The 17154-nt window shown below is 32.7% G+C and overlaps 3 protein-coding genes across 4 annotated transcripts; all 3 read left to right on the top strand.

The window, feature by feature from the left end:
- Positions 1–931: 931 nt before the first annotated feature.
- On the top strand, positions 932–5181 carry LOC130955480 (cysteine-rich receptor-like protein kinase 10). 2 transcript variants are annotated; one of them, XM_057882332.1, is made up of 8 exons: positions 932–1375; positions 2194–2708; positions 2817–2936; positions 3036–3214; positions 3648–3858; positions 4080–4317; positions 4394–4544; positions 4644–5181. In XM_057882332.1, the coding sequence occupies exons 1-8, from the start codon at positions 1008–1010 to the stop codon at positions 4953–4955; spliced, it is 2094 nt and encodes a 697-aa protein (XP_057738315.1). In that variant the 5' UTR covers positions 932–1007; the 3' UTR covers positions 4956–5181. The 2 variants fall into 2 exon arrangements, with proteins under 2 accessions (XP_057738315.1, XP_057738316.1); XM_057882333.1 differs by having other exon boundaries at positions 934–1294; positions 4644–5178.
- A 1902-nt stretch (positions 5182–7083) lies between these two features.
- LOC130955481 (cysteine-rich receptor-like protein kinase 10) lies at positions 7084–12133 on the top strand. Its single transcript, XM_057882334.1, has 8 exons — positions 7084–7430; positions 8877–9391; positions 10195–10314; positions 10401–10591; positions 10777–10987; positions 11126–11363; positions 11447–11597; positions 11705–12133. The coding sequence occupies exons 1-8, from the start codon at positions 7144–7146 to the stop codon at positions 12011–12013; spliced, it is 2022 nt and encodes a 673-aa protein (XP_057738317.1). The 5' UTR covers positions 7084–7143; the 3' UTR covers positions 12014–12133.
- Positions 12134–14004: 1871 nt separating this feature from the next.
- Positions 14005–16619, top strand: LOC130954483 (pentatricopeptide repeat-containing protein At1g11290, chloroplastic). The gene has a single exon (XM_057881228.1). It carries the CDS (start codon positions 14021–14023, stop codon positions 16460–16462), a length of 2442 nt encoding a protein of 813 aa, XP_057737211.1. The 5' UTR covers positions 14005–14020; the 3' UTR covers positions 16463–16619.
- The last annotated feature ends 535 nt before the right edge of the window (positions 16620–17154 follow it).

Raw genomic sequence — 17154 nt, 5'->3', positions numbered from 1 at the left:
AAAGTTACGAGACTAACGTTAGGTTGGTTATATATATATATTGCTATTTTTTATCGTGTTAATATTTAAAATAGTCTCTGAATTTGCAGTCATATTTCAATGTTATTTTTGAATTTAAAATCATCTTAAATTTGTCTCTATATTTAACAACGATCGTTTTTAAAATATTTTTTGGTGACAAAATAATGACATAATTAAACGAAAACTACGCGAAAAACCAGGCTAAACTGGTAAAAATAATTTCATTTTTAGCGCGCGAATAAAATATAAATAACATCGTTTAGGAAATTTTGAGGGTTTTAATATATTGGAGTTAAAACCCTCAAAATATCCTTATATTCTATTTGAATGACAAAGATAAAATAGTGATGAACAAATTTGTGGCGTCTAGCAAACTACATCATTATTCCATCACTAAAAAGTATCTCAAAAACAATAATTATTAAGTTCATGAACAAATTTATGATAATTTTAAGTTTAAAAACGACATTAAAATTCGACTGTAAATTTAGAACTACTTGGAGTATTAACTCTTTTTTATCATATCATGTGAAAATAACAATATAAATAGATGTTTTCATCTATATTATTAAAAACAATCATATTGGATTACATCAAAGTCAGTTAGCAAATTTAATTATTAGTATAAAATATATATTAAAATATAAAATATTTATAAAAAATGAGTTAAACAATTTATATATTTATATATAAATAATTAAATATATAGTTATTGATTTTGACGATTGATTTTAGTGTGCAAATAACATTTTTATATTAAAAAATAATTTTAGTATTCACATTGTAAATTTATTAAGAGTTTAGAAACTTCCGTATTATTAATACTCTCCACCTCTCTGCATTATATATATATATATATATATATATATAGTTTATAACTAGCTTGACTTCAACATGTATATATACATATATTCTTCTGAGTTCATCAATCAAAGCCAATTTTGATAGAACAATAATGATATTAATGAATCACACTGATTCATCAAATGATGGAAACAAAACTGACCACTACTCTGCATAGATTATTTCTTTGGTTCTTGTTGATGAACATCTTCATCACCATTACCAGAACAAAAGCACAATCATCAACCCTAAACTACGTTGGAGATGACTGCCAAAACTCAACAAAACAATCACTAACAAGTGGATTCAAAACCAACCTCAACAGCGTCCTCTCATGGCTTTCCTCTGATGCTACCACAAGCAAGGGCTACAACTATACCACCGTTGGAACCGCCACACGCGATGCCGTCTATGGCTTCTACAACTGCAGGTACGGACAAACCCCGAATGCCCCCACTCAAATTTTTAAGGTGGAAACTCAGGTGCAGTTGAGTGAAGTTGATACCAAGAGGTATTTGACTGATTTGGCTAAATTTTCATCTAATGAATTTGAAGTATTAACTTTAGGTGAAGTCGACTTTACCTGAGTTTTCATCAAATTTTTAAATTCCTTTTAGAACTATGTATATTTTTTTTGGTGACTAGAACTATGTATATTTAAAATGATGGCTAAAATTTGAAAAAAAAAAACGTGATTAATTACTTCTATATTTTATTCTTTAAATTTACGTCAAAATATATTCATTCACATCTCTTATTTTATTGGTTTAAATTTTGGATGGAGTGATTTTATGATATTATTATTTCTAACAAAGACAAAATATTTTTTTGTATAATTTAATAAGTTACTAAATTAGTATTAAAAATTCAACTACGGTGAAAACTCAGGTGAAGTCGACTTCAAGTGAAGTTGATATCTAAAAGTCGTTAGATGAAAATTTAGTCAAATCGGTTAAATCATCTAACGACTCTCAGGTATCAACTTCACGTGAAGTTCACATGAGTTTCCACCTTCAACTACCGATAAAATAGAGTTTAAGTTTGATACAAAAGCGTTTTACCTAGTCGTGCAATTACATCCGTTCTTTTGGATGACTCACGCCGTCAATATTATTTTTACTATATTATGTAATTAAATACATGTATAAAACTATTTTACACTGATAATGCATCAAAATTAAATTCCAACTCTAAAAGTTTTAAAATTTGACAAAAAATAATCAAATATTAACTGCTTCTAATTTTATGAACCAAAAATAATAAGGTGACCTGAGTTTCTACCAACTACTAATTGTAATCTAAATTTCTGGATTCGTCACTGATCCGCAGAGGTGATGTCACCGGAACCTTCTGCCAGTTTTGCCTCTCCACCGCAGCTTCAGACATTCTCCAGCACTGCCCAAACAGATCATCAGCAGTGATATGGTATAACTACTGCATACTCAGATACTCTAACCATGCCTTCTATGGTAACCTTACAATAACTCCATCATGGCAAACTCTTGGGACCAAGAACAGCACCAACAGCACACAAGAACTCCAGAAAGCAGAGACTTATATGCAGAGCTTGATAAAGAATGCTACTGCAGAGAGCAATTACCTGTTGTATGCAGTGGGTGAGTTCAATGCTGGTGGTTCATTAGGGAAAAGGTATGGATTGGTGCAGTGTACTAGGGACCTTACTAGTGACAAGTGTAGGCAGTGTTTGAATGCTATGTTGGATCAAGTTCCTAAATGCTGTGCTTCAAAAGTTGGATGGCAAGTTGGATCTCCAAGCTGTTTGACAAGGTATGATGATTATATGTTCTACAAGATTCAAGGATCTTCTCCTTTGCCTAATTCAGGTAACTAATTATTTTTATTAATTACTTCTAGAGTATATATATTCCTCTATATATATGGATATATATGAGCAATTAAATTCAACTTGTTGACCTATACTATTATTGCAGCCAAGAACAATTCAAGTAAGACAAAAACTGTGATCATCATCATAGTGTGTGTGTTGGTGCCAGTAGTGATACTAATTTCTGGCGTCTACTTATTATGGAGGAAGAATCAAATAAATAATGGTAGCTAACACTATTAAGTTCTCTAAGCTCATTTTAAGTACTTGCCTATATCAATAAACATTATAAACTCATATCACAAAGGTGTTTTTTTATCTGTAGATGCATTATTGCCAGAGGACACTCCTATATCAATACATGATAACTCTCAAGAAGGTCAAGGAGACGATTCATTGAATGCTGACCTTCCTGCAGTTCCTCTGATTTGGATTCAACAGAGCACTAATAACTTTTCAAATTCTTGCAAATTAGGGGAAGGTGGTTTTGGTCCTGTTTATAAGGTATCACTGAATATTTCAATGTGGAAATCAAACTATATATGCATATAATTTTTTTTGGTTAGAAACTTAATTTATTCAAAACAAACTGATAAGGACTAGTTCTGTGTTTACTCCTTTACTTTTGAAAATGTATCAATGACTTGCAGTGGTGCAAGAAAGAAAGTAGCGAGAGAAAGAGAGAACTTGAGATATTTAGTTTTTAGTGTGAGAATAAGAGTAGTATTCAAGACTGCTTTTGTTTACAAGTACAGAACACTTGAGATATGGATATAGAGATACAAAATCGTGACAGATGTGATATAAACAGAGACATTGTGTCTCAAGACATTGAATCAGTCTATTTTGTATCCTTCCTGTTAAGAAAGACACAAAGACACTGGACGGAGACGTAACTTATGGTTTCTTTTTATTTCTTTGCAAAATCTATATTTAGGGAAGTTTACAAGATGGGACAGAAGTTGCCATCAAAAGACTTTCAAAAACATCTGGTCAAGGTTTGTATGAGTTCAAGAATGAAGTAATATTCATAGCCAAATTACAACATAGGAACCTTGTGAGACTGTTGGGTTGTTGTGTTGAGCAAAATGAAAAGCTGCTTATATACGAGTACATGTCCAATTCAAGCCTTGCCCTTCACCTATTCGGTAAGCTTTTAACTATAGAACCTAGTGCCTTTAAAATTTTATTTTCAATTTAATTTTCTCTTAGTTGTTGTTGGTATTGAGTGATAAATATAACAAGAATGAAATAACACCAGGTGATGAGAATAGGACTTTGGTTTAATTTAGATTTAATATAAAAACACTTTTATGTATTCTATTACATAAGTAATTTTGTCAAGAAACATTTCCTGTCTTGTTGTCAGATGTGGAAAAACGAAAGCATCTAAGTTGGAAGGTTCGAATGAATATTATCAAAGGAATCGCACGAGGACTTCTATACCTTCACGAAGATTCTAGACTTAAAGTAATTCATAGAGATCTGAAAGCTAGTAATGTTCTACTTGATCAAGATATGAATCCAAAAATTTCAGATTTTGGATTAGCAAGAGCATTTGAAAAAGACCAAGACGAAGAAAATACTAGAAGGGTTATGGGCACCTAGTAAGTCTTGTTACTATCTTGTTACATCATTTTCTATTTTCACAAGAATAACCGTTTTTTATTGATTTTTAAACAGCGGATATATGGCTCCCGAATATGCCATGGAAGGATTATATTCAGTAAAATCAGATGTTTTTAGTTTTGGAGTTCTTCTACTAGAAATCATTTGTGGCAAAAAGAGCAGTGGATTCTATGTTTCAGAACATGGTCAAAGTCTTCTTGTATATGTTAGTTTCTTTAAGTACACTATAGTATTATAAAATAAATCACTTTTAAAAAGATATGTTTAATTTCTATTACATATTAATATCCACATTTTTGTGCAGAGTTGGAAACTATGGTGTAAAGGAGAATGTTTGGAGTTAGTAGATCCTATACTAGAAGATAAATACCCAAGAAATGAAGTTAAAAGGTATATACATATTGGTTTACTGTGTGTACAAGCAGATGCAGTAGATCGACCAACAATGTCTACAATTGTTGTGATGCTAGCAAACGAGACAATGTCACTTCCTAATCCTAACCATCCTGCATTTTCAGTTGGAAGAAGGATCAAAGAAGAACAACCACTATCAAATACTTTTGTTAAGGATCTTTCTGTCAATAAAATATCAGTTTCAAATAGTTTACCTAGGTAATCAATATAAGAATAAAAATGCTATTTGTACACCAAAATCAGCTACTAAAATCAGTCACGAATGTATTTATGTATAAATACATGTATGGTTTAGTTTTTTTTCAATGTATATTTATATTCTAATATGTATTTTATACTGGTGGCTGATTTTAGTAGTTAAATTTAGTGTATACGTAGCATGATTGATATAAGAATTCTGTTTTTAAATTGCTCTAATTGCATAAGTAATTATTTCTGCCAATTTGAACCATTCTTGTTTATATTTGTTGTAGTTTAATAATTAAAGATATAGAATCTACTCATCATTCAAATACAGAGTGATAATTTCTTTTTTAGTTGATTTATTATGTTAGCAAAAATTTGAGTTATTTTATGTAAAATTCGATCAATTTATTAAGTCTTTGGTTTGTAACTTTGTATAACAGGTTTAAAAATAAAAATTGCTACATAAACTGAATACTTGCATATGTTTATGACTACTAATTACTAATTTAGAGTATAAAAGTGTTTATAGCGTTGGTAAACATACATCACTTTTATACTCTAGTTATTAGTAATTTTGTTTATTCAATTAGGAGTCCAAGTTTTACATTTTTGAATTAGTCAGATTGAGAAAAGAAACCATACCTCTGGTTGGTTTCTTGAGATTTTTCAAAGTCAAAGTATTGATTGTTTCAATCACGGTAATTTATAATAAATTATTAATATTAGAATCTTCCTTTAAAAAAAATAAAACATTTTAAAACTATATTTCTAAATATTACATTATACACAAATATTGTAACATTTTTGTATAGAGAAATTATATATATATATATATATATATATATATATATATATATATATATATATATATGCATGTATAACATTTAAATAACAACAAATAAATAAAAATAAAATTTATCCTTTTTTTAAAAGGTTCTTATCTATGAATACACACAAAAAATTTGCTTTTGCATAGTTAGGCTTAAGAGTTTAGGTATTATTAGTTTATTATAGCATTATTTTAGTCTCTTATTTTATATATTATAATAGAAGAAAATGATAATATTACTCTTATTTGTGATAATGTCACTGTTTAATTTACTTAATTTTTTCATTGTATTTTATATGATTTTGTAAGAAAAAGAGTAACATTATCAAAGTAAAAGTGATACTACTATTTCTCTAGTCTCTATAATAGATAATACAACAGAATATATAAATAAAGATGATTTTCAAATATATTGCATATTATAAATAGATGAGATTTTAATACAAAACTACTTTTATTAATTAGAAAATTATTAAAATACATGAGATCGATGTTATAGTTATAATAAACAGAGCCATATAAGATTTTTGGATCTCATCATGCGAATTAGTTTTTGTACTGATAATTTTTTTAAATTTTATAGTTTATTATAGGTTAAATTATTCTGTTGGTTTTTATAGTTTCGTAAAATTTTTAATTAGGTTTTTATACTTTTTTTTCTTTTAATTAGGTCTCTGCGCTAATTTTTTTTTAATTGAGTCCCTACACTTTTTTTTCCTTTTATTTAGGTCCTTGCACCAAATTTTTTTTTTAGTTGGATTCCTATAAAATTAAGTCAATTACTGTCAAGAGGGACCTAATTGAAAAAAATGCAGAGACCTAATTAAAAAAAAAGTATAAAAATCTAATTAAAAATTTTACAAAACAATAGAAACCAATAAAATAATTAAACCTTTATTATATCGGTTTTGAACAGTAGAACTACAACATTACTTTTGATATGGCATTTTACATATAACTATATTACCTACCCATTAAAATTAATCATTGATATAAAATATATATTAAAACATAAAATATATATTAAAAATAAATTAAATTTATACACAAATTTATAACGACTAATTTTAGTAGTTATTTTGACGTAAAGTACTATTAGAATTTATTATTTTGTTCATCAATATCTAAAAATATGGACTAAAAATATATTATTAAATTACTAAACTAAAAAAATTAAATTAATAACTAAACGTGATAACCAAAACCAATAAATTTTAATAGTCCCGAACATACAAATAACGTTGTTGTTTTATATATTATAGGCAGATTATTGACTTCAACATGTCTAGATATATATAACTCAGTTCCTTGTGGAACACAATTTTGATACAACAACAATGATATAATTAATCACACATTCACACTCATTCATCAAATGATGGAAGCAAAACTCACTAGTGCCCTCCTTAGATTATTTCTTTGGTTCTTGTTGATGAACATCTTCATCACCATCACCAGAACAAGAGCACAATCATCATCACTGAACTACGTTGGAGATGACTGCCAAAACTCATCACAACAATCTCTAACAAGTGGATTCAAAACCAACCTCAACACCCTCCTCTCATGGCTTTCTTCTGATGCTGCCACAAGCAAGGGCTACAACTATACCACCGTTGGAACCGCCACACGCAATGTCATCTATGGCTTCTATAACTGCAGGTACCAACAATCTTTCATTCTTTGTGTGCATATTTTCTACTAAACTTTTTAAATTTTTGGTGAAAACTTAAGTATAGTTAATTTCATGTGAAGTTGATAGCTGAAAATCATTGAATGATTTAACATGTTTAACTAAATTGACATGTAACGATTTTTAGCTATCAGCTTCACATGAAATTAATTGCATTTGAATTTTCGTAAATTAGTTATGAATACAGTATCGTGGTTAATTAAGACATCACGTTTACAATTTGTCTAGGTTTTTTGGCTTTTAGCCATGATTTTAAGAATAGTGGAGATCTTTTGATTAATCACAACATAACAGTAATTACAATAATTGAAATCGTGGTAAAAGTCCATAAATGAAATAAAATTGATGATTAATTGGCTAGTGGCTACTTTTAAACGTGTCTAGAGTTTGCAAATTTCTCGTAGTTTCTATGGCGGCTAACTATGAATTTTGACACAAAAAAAAAAGAATATTGTTTTTTATTCTTGTTGCATCACATCGGATAATGACACAAATAGATTCTTATATATATTAATATATACGTAGCCATACGTACATATACGGTGGAGCAAGGGAATTCAAGTATTCAACAAAGCAACATAATAAAATATACAAAAGAAAATATAAGCTTGAACACATAGAACGCCACAACATTTAAGACAAAGCTATCCCTTGCAGGGGAGTCTCTGTGGAATAATTAATAAGAGGAGAACTTTTTTTACTATAAATAGGAGACTCGAACTCGCAACCTCTTAATTGAGTATGGATAGACTATGTCATTTGAGCTACAACTCATTGGCTATTTTTGCGGATTTAGATTCTCTAAACTTTGAATTTTATATGAGGAAATATAGGGAGTCAATGGGGGTTAGGGATGTTTGATTTAGTAGGATATCAGATGTTTATTTTTCCTGGTATTCAGATGATTATTCTGGATAATATGAGTATATTGTGTTTGAAAAATTAGTAGTATTTTATCTTGGATGTTCATTTTTTAACTCAGACCAAATAAATAGCTCATTGTACACATTTACAAATATTCCATTGGCTCCCTAGGGAGATTCATTTATTATTTATATTATAGGTAGAACAAAAAAAACGAGAGAGAAAATATTCAATAATGATAGATCACACTTTATTCTATTTATTTTTGCGGATTTCGATTCTCTAAATTTTGAATTTCAGGATAAAGTGTGATCTCTCACCATTTATTTCATGGATGAGACTAAGAGAAAACATGATTTATTTTTGCTGATTTGGATTCTCTAAATTTTGAATTTCATTTTAGACACCATTTATTTTATAGGCAGGACCAAGAGAAAACCAAAACATTCAATGGTAAGAGAGGTGAAAATACAAAATTTAGAGGATCTAAATTTCTTTTATATAATCAGTAATTGTTATTTAACTTTTCTGGATTCGTCACTGATCCACAGAGGTGATGTCACCGGAACCTTCTGCCAGTTTTGCCTCTCCACTGCAGCCGCAGACATTCCTCAGCACTGCCCAAACAGGTCATCAGCAGTGATATGGTATAACTACTGCATATTCAGATACTCCAACCATGCCTTCTATGGTAATCTTACAACAACCCCATCATGGCAAGTTCTTGGAACCAAGAACACCACCAACAGCACACAAGAACTCCAGAAAGCAGAGACTTATATGCAGATTTTGATAAAGAATGCTACTGCAGAGAGCAATTACCTGTTGTATGCAGTGGGTGAGTTCAATGCTGGTGGTTCATTAGGGAAAAGATATGGATTGGTGCAATGTACTAGGGACCTTACTAGTGACAAGTGTAGGCAGTGTTTGAATGCTATGTTGGATCAAGTTCCTAAATGCTGTGCTTCAAAAGTTGGATGGCAAGTTGGATCTCCAAGCTGTTTGACAAGGTATGATGATTATATGTTCTACAAGATTCAAGGATCTTCTCCCTTGCCTAGTTCAGGTAACTAATTGTTTTTGTTGTTATCTTTTTTGGCAACATATTTAATTGTTTGATTTTTCTTAGTTACTTGTGGTGTAAACATCCAAATTAGTTCCTAACGAATTTTAAACCAGACACTTTGATTCTTTTGCCGCACAATTTATAATTTTAACATACCTAAAAGTAAACTATTTGATCATATTTTAGTATTTTTAGTAGATTTTTTGGGGCCAACAATTTTAGTATATTTGGCCATTATTTGGCCAGCACAAATACTAAATTGTCTTTAACAAATAAATTTTACTAATTCATGTGTGCAAACTCTAAAAAATGTGGGTGTATACTGTATTTGATTCATCTGTGCAAAACTCTCGTAAATATAGGTGAAAACTAAATGCTTCTTGTGTGCAAAACTTATGTAATATGGGTGCAAATTATTGCTGGCTAAGTACTGACAAAAAATGATAATATTTGCTGGTGATATAGCATTGTTGTTTTTTATATTTTCTTACAAAATTTAGCACAAAATATTCTAGTTAGTGACAGCTGGCAGAATTAGTTACACAAGTTAGTTAGAAAATAGAATCAGTTAGTGACCGCTGGTAGAATTAGTTATTCAGTTAGAGTTAGTTCCTTGTAGCTGTTAAATTCCACAAGGCTCAATACGAATTCAATAATTAAACCAATAAAAACAAAATTTTATACAAAATTATTGAAGATATATGAGTTTATTAATTAATACACCAAATACAAGAGTGTCCTCTCTATATATAGATACATATGAGCAATCAAATTCAACTTTTTGACCTATGCTATTATTGCAGCCAAGAACAGTTCAAGTAAGACAAAAACTTTGATTATCATCATAGTGAGTGTGTTTGTGCCAGTAATCCTACTAATTAGTGGCATCTACTTCATATGGAGGAAGAATCAATCAAATAATGGTAACTAAGATTACTGAAGTTTTTCAAGCTAAGTACATTAATCAGTAAACATTATAAACTGATATAACAAATTTGTTGATCCATAGATGCATTATTGTCTGAGAGCGCTCCTATATCAATAAATTATAACTCTCAAGAAGGTCAAGGAGAAAGTCAAGGAGACGATTCATTGAATGCTGACCTTCCTACAGTCCCTCTAATTTGGATTCGACAGAGCACTAATAACTTTTCAGATTCTTGCAAATTAGGAGAAGGTGGATTTGGTCCTGTTTATAAGGTATCACTGAATATTTCAATGTGGAAACCAAACTATATATGCATATAATTTGTTCTTGTTAGAAACTTAATTTATTCAAAACAAATTCATAAGTACTAATTTGTGTACTTACTCATTATGGAAATTATTGAAATGAATGTTTGTACTTGAATTTTTCTTTCTCTGCAAAATCTGTATATATTTAGGGAAGTTTGCAAGATGGGACAGAAGTTGCCATCAAAAGACTTTCTAAAACATCTGGCCAAGGTTTATATGAGTTCAAGAATGAAGTAATATTCATAGCCAAATTACAACATAGGAACCTTGTGAGACTGTTGGGTTGTTGTGTTGAGCAAAATGAAAAGCTGCTTATATACGAGTACATGTCCAATTCAAGCCTTGCCCTTCACCTATTCGGTAAGTTCTTCCTTTTAGAACCTAGTGCCTTTAAAATTTTATGTTGTTGTTGGTGCTGAATGTTAAAATATAACAAGAATGACTACTGCATATATTGTTGCATATGTTGTCAAGAAACATTTCTTGTGTTGTTGTCAGATGTGGAAAAGCGAAAGCAACTAAGTTGGAAGGTTCGAATGAATATTATTAAAGGAATCGCACGAGGACTTCTATACCTACACGAAGATTCTAGACTTAGAGTAATTCATAGAGATATGAAAGCTAGTAATGTGCTACTTGATCAAGATATGAATCCAAAAATATCAGATTTTGGATTAGCAAGAACATTTGAAAAAGGCCAGAATGAAGACAGCACTAGAAGGGTTGTGGGTACCTAGTATGTCTTATTAATCTCTTTTCTTTTCGTATGTGAATATATATATACAGAAAACTAATAGTATTATATTGATTTTTGACCAGCGGATATATGGCTCCTGAATATGCCATGGAAGGATTATACTCAGTAAAATCAGACGTTTTTAGTTTTGGAGTTCTTCTACTAGAAATCATTTGTGGCAAAAGGAATAATAAATTCCATGTTTCAGAACATGGTCAAAGTCTTCTTGAATATGTTAGTTTCCTAAATTACACTATGTTATCATAAAAATAAATTGCTATTACAAGAGGTATGCAGGAGTTTAATTTCTATTATACATGAATATCCATATGTTTGTGCAGAGTTGGAGACTATGGTGTACAGGAGAATGTTTAAAGCTAGTAGATCCTATATTAGAAAATAAATACACAAGAAATGAAGTTACAAGGTGTATACATATTGGTTTATTGTGTGTACAAGAAGATGCAGTAGATCGGCCGACAATGTCCACGGTAGTTGTTATGCTAGCAAGTGAGACAATGACACTTCCTAGTCCTAATCATCCTGCATTTTCAGTTGGAAGAAAGATCAAAGAAGAGCCAACATCAAGTGCTTTTGATAAGGATCCTTTGGTCAATGAAGTATCAATTTCAAATATTCTACCTAGATAATCAGTATAAGTGTTCTGTTTTGAACATTTTTGAATTGTTTTAAGTTATCATATCTGCCTTTTTGAATCATTATTGTTTAAATTTGTTGTAGTGTAGTAGATTCTAGTTCTACTCATCATTCAAATATATAGTGATAATTTCTTTTTTTGGTTGATTGAGTATGTTGTATCTATTTGTTTAGCAAAAATTTGAGCTATTTTGGATAAAAACCGATCAATTGAGCTATTTTTGAATTATTATATCAATACAAACAACATCTAACTAACTAATAATTTTTTACTGAAAAACAAAATAAAATTATAAATTAAACTGTTTGATTTGTGTACTTTACATGAACCGTTCGATTTTTTGTATATTCAAATCGAATTACATCTCGGTGCAAGAGGAAGGAGTGTGTGGCGCGAGACGCAGAGAAGACAAAGAAAAAGAGTGGTGCGGCATGGGCCGCAATTTGATCATGACAGAAGGGAGAAACAGGGCTTCTAAGCGGCACAGAGGAAGAAGACGCGTGCGGCGCAGAGAAAGAGGCGTTTGGTGGCGGATGCCAGTAATTTTTAACCTGTTAAACTAAAAAAAATGGGGAAGGAGACGTCGGGGACTCCGCGATGTTTGGCAGTGGATTGAACAGATAGATAAGGAGAGAAAGAAAAGATCAGTGAGCAGAAAAAAAAGATAAAGAGATGCTGCGGTTGGGGGAAAGAGCAAGCAGCCATATGCCAGTGGTTTTTGACTGGTTGAACTCAGAAAAAAAATGGGGAGGAGACGTCAAGGACGCCGCGACGACTGGCAGTGAATTGAAGAGGAGGTGGTTCATGACCGAGGAAGAAGGAGAAAGGAAAAAAAGAAGAGGAGAAGAGAAAAGAATAAGAGAAAAAGGAGAAGAGGTGACGGTGACAACAAACTTTGAGAGGCGCATGAAGGCGCGTTTCAGCTCTCAATGACCATAACAACTTTGGGTAATAGAGAGAGAGGGATAAAAATACGAGGTTTTTGCAAAGCTCCCATATTAATAACAGAGGATCATCAGTTTAGAAAAAAAATAGAGCTAGTGAAAAAGTCATATTTGTTTCCAAAGATGATGGCCATAAAAAAAGATTAGTGGGATCTTATGCTACGTTAGAAGATGATTCTGCCATTAGAGAGGAAGAAGACAATGAGAATTGATTATTTGGGTTTGAAGAAGAAGTACGGTGATATTTCACCGAAAAACTAATAGCTTATTTTCTTCAAAGAAGATACTATGATTCTGATACCATGTTGAATTTCTGGGAGAAAAGCAGAATAAAAGATAATATTATATGAACTTGTTGTATTGAAGTTGTTTTACATAATACAAAAGTCATGTTATTTATAAAGATACTTTCAACTAACCTCATAAATATCCATTTACTAACTACTAGCTATTACTAACTTAACTCTCAACTACTAACAACTCTAATAATATTTTAATAGTATTTGCATGTATGAATAAGGACTAAATATCCATTTTAGTCCCTGAGATTATGAAATTCAAAATTTAGTTTATGAAATTCAAAATTACTCAATTTAGTTTATGAAATTCAAAATTACCTATACTAGTCCTTCAGATTCAAGTTCAGGCACCAATATGATCTTCGACTCTTTCCGATGATGATTAGACAAACGGAGTGTTGATATAGCACCCTCCCTGGATGATAAGTAAACGATGTCGTTTACCCTTGGCGTCCAAACAAGTATATGAAGGGAGAAGAAACGATCAAGATCTAAAATAAAATATTCTTTTTCTTTTATACTTCTGTTCTTCATTTTTGACTTGTTTGGACGCTAAGGGTAAATGACGTCGTTTACTTATCATCCAGCTTAGCCGAGAGGATACCATCTCAACATTTTATTTGTCTAATCATTGGCAGAAAGAGTCGAGGGACACATTGGTACAGAAACTTGAATCTAAAGAATTAGTCGTGAATAAGAGATAGTTATAGAAGGGTGAGCTTGATGACTATGGCTTCTGAATAGATAATAGAAAGAATGAGCTCGCAGCTATTAGCACTACACCCTTCACCTCTTCCCACCAAACCCACACCATCAACAGCAGCAGCAACCCCTCACTACGAACGGATCTTCATCCCCACCCATGTTTACAGGCACCCCTCCGCCATTCTCCTAGAGCTCTGCAACTCTCTCACCGAGCTCCGTCAATTCCTTCCTCTTGTCATCAAGAACGGCTTCTACAATCAGCACTTGTTCCAAACCAAGCTTCTCAGCTTGTTCTGCAGGTTCGGCAGCATTTCCGAAGCTACACGTGTCTTCGACTCCGTCGACGACCACGACAAGCTCGATGTACTTTACCACACCATGCTCAAAGGATATGCAAGAAACTCTTCTTTGCATGAAGCCTTGGGATTTTACCATAGGATGAGGTCTGATGGTGTTAAGCCTGTTGTTTACGATTTCACTTACTTGCTGCAGCTCTGTGGTGAGAAATTGGATCTCAGAATGGGTAGAGAGATTCATGGACAGATGATTGTTAATGGTTGTGAGAACAATTTGTTTGCCATGACTGCTGTTGTTAATTTGTATGCCAAATGCAGGCAGATTGCTGATGCGTATAAGATGTTCGAGAGAATGCCACAGAGGGATTTGGTTTCTTGGAACACTGTGGTGGCCGGGTATGCTCAGAATGGGTTCGCCAAGAAGGCAGTTGAGTTGGTTTTGCTGATGCAGGAGGCTGGCCAGAGGCCGGATGCAATCACGCTGGTCAGTGTTTTGCCGGCCGTGACTGATTTGAAGGCGTTGAGAATCGGAAGGTCGGTTCATGGGTTTGCTGTAAAGTCAGGGTTTGGGTCCATGGTTAATGTTGCGACGGCGCTTCTCGATATGTACTTCAAGTGTGGGTCTGTGAGTGATGCGAGGTTGGTTTTTGAAGGAATGAGTAGCAAGAATGTTGTTTCGTGGAATACTATGATTGCTGGTCTTGCAGAGAATGGAGAGTCTAAAGAAGCATATGAAACTTTTTTGAAGATGTTGGATGAAGGGGTGCAGCCTACAAATGTTAGCATGATGGGAGCTTTGCAGGCTTGTGCTAATTTAGGCAATCTTGAACAGGGGAGATTTGTTCATAAATTGTTGGAACAACTGAAACTCGACTGTGATGTGTCGGTTATGAACTCTTTGATATCCATGTATTCGAAGTGCAAGAGAGTTGATATCGCAGCATCAATATTCGATAATATGAAGGACAAGACGAATGTGACATGGAATGCCATGATATTAGGTTATGCCCAAAATGGGTGTATAAAGGAGGCTTTGAACTTATTCTGCATGATGCAATCTAAAGGCAGTAAACCTGATTCATTTACATTAGTGAGTGCCATTACTGCTCTTGCAGATTTATCAGTTACCCGCCAGGCCAAGTGGATTCATGGACTTGCTATAAGAACTTTGATGGACAAGAATGTCTTTGTTGCCACTGCTCTCGTTGACATGTATGCGAAATGTGGTGAGGTTCAGACAGCGAGAAAGCTTTTTGACATGATGCAGGAGCGGCATGTGATAACATGGAATGCAATGATAGATGGATATGGAACACATGGCCTTGGAAAAGCTGCTGTAGATCTCTTTGATCAAATGCAGAAGGGGGCCATCAAGCCAAACGAGATAACATTTCTGTCTGTTATATCCGCTTGCAGCCACTCAGGTTTGGTGGAAGAGGGCCTCTACTACTTCGAAAGAATGAAGCAAAATTATGGCTTGGAGCCTGCAATGGATCACTATGGTGCCATGGTTGATCTCCTTGGTCGTGCTGGCCGGCTAGATGAGGCTTGGAAGTTCATCGAGCAGATTCCTGTCAAACCAGGGATAACCATTTTCGGTGCAATGCTAGGTGCTTGTAAGATCCATAAAAACGTCGAATTGGGGGAAAAGGCTGCCGACAGACTCTTCGAGTTAGACCCGGATGAAGGAGGGTATCATGTGCTGCTTGCCAATATGTATGCCTCTGCCTCAATGTGGGACAAAGTTGCCATGGTGAGGACATCCATGGAGAAAAAGGGGCTCCAGAAAACACCAGGTTGCAGCTTGGTCGAGTTGAGGAACGAGGTTCACACGTTCTATTCCGGAAGTACTAATCACCCTCAATCGAAAAGAATCTATGCCTTTCTTGAGGATCTTGGGAATGAGATCAAGGATGCTGGTTATGTTCCTGACACCAATTCAATTCATGATGTGGAAGAGGATGTGAAAGAACAATTGCTCACTAGCCATAGTGAGAGGCTTGCTATTGCATTTGGACTCTTGAATACTAGCCCTGGCACAACAATTCATATTAGGAAGAATCTTAGAGTTTGTGGTGATTGCCATGAGGCTACTAAGTACATATCACTAGTGACAGGAAGGGAAATTGTAGTGCGTGATATGCGTAGGTTCCATCATTTCAAGAATGGAACGTGTTCTTGTGGAGATTATTGGTAATATGGTGAAACAATTGAAACCATTTTTAGTGAATTCTTGAGCTATATATTTTTAGTGGAGTTAATAGTCAAATTAGTTCTAAAAGATGGGTCGTTCTCTAAATTTGTCCCTGAAAGATTTTGTCAATCAAATTGGTTTTTCAAATATTACAAATTAATCATTTTTGTCCTTCCATCACTTAATAGTTTCAGTCAACCATTGATGATATGAAATGCTTACTGATATCATACATATGATACCTAACATATTCAATTGGACTAGCAAATATGTTTATTGAAAAAATAAACTAAACTGATAGAATTTTAAAAACATATTTGGTCAGCGTTCAATTGGACATGCTATGGATTATGTATATTGTCCATTAATATTTCACATCATTAATCGTTGACAAAAATTGTTAATAGAATGACGGAAGAACAAAAATAATTAATTTGTAATCTTTGAAGTACTAATTTGATTAATAAAATTTCCAGGGGCAAATTTAGAGAATGACCTGTTTTTTAGCGACGAATTCGACCATTAACCCATTTTTAGTACTTGAATCTGAACAGGTTGCTGAGTAACTTCTTAAGATATCTTAATTTATTAAACATGACAGTATGACAACAATACTCCTTTCAACTGATAAATTTATTGATATCTCAACAATAAAAGAGGAGAGAATTTTAGGACATATAAATAATATAACACTC

The sequence above is a fragment of the Arachis stenosperma genome, chromosome 10 (genome assembly GCF_014773155.1).
Source record: "Arachis stenosperma cultivar V10309 chromosome 10, arast.V10309.gnm1.PFL2, whole genome shotgun sequence".
Classification (NCBI taxonomy): domain Eukaryota; kingdom Viridiplantae; phylum Streptophyta; class Magnoliopsida; order Fabales; family Fabaceae; genus Arachis; species Arachis stenosperma.
Note: the sequence above shows the minus strand (reverse complement) of the source record. Positions and strands in the feature narration are given on the sequence as shown.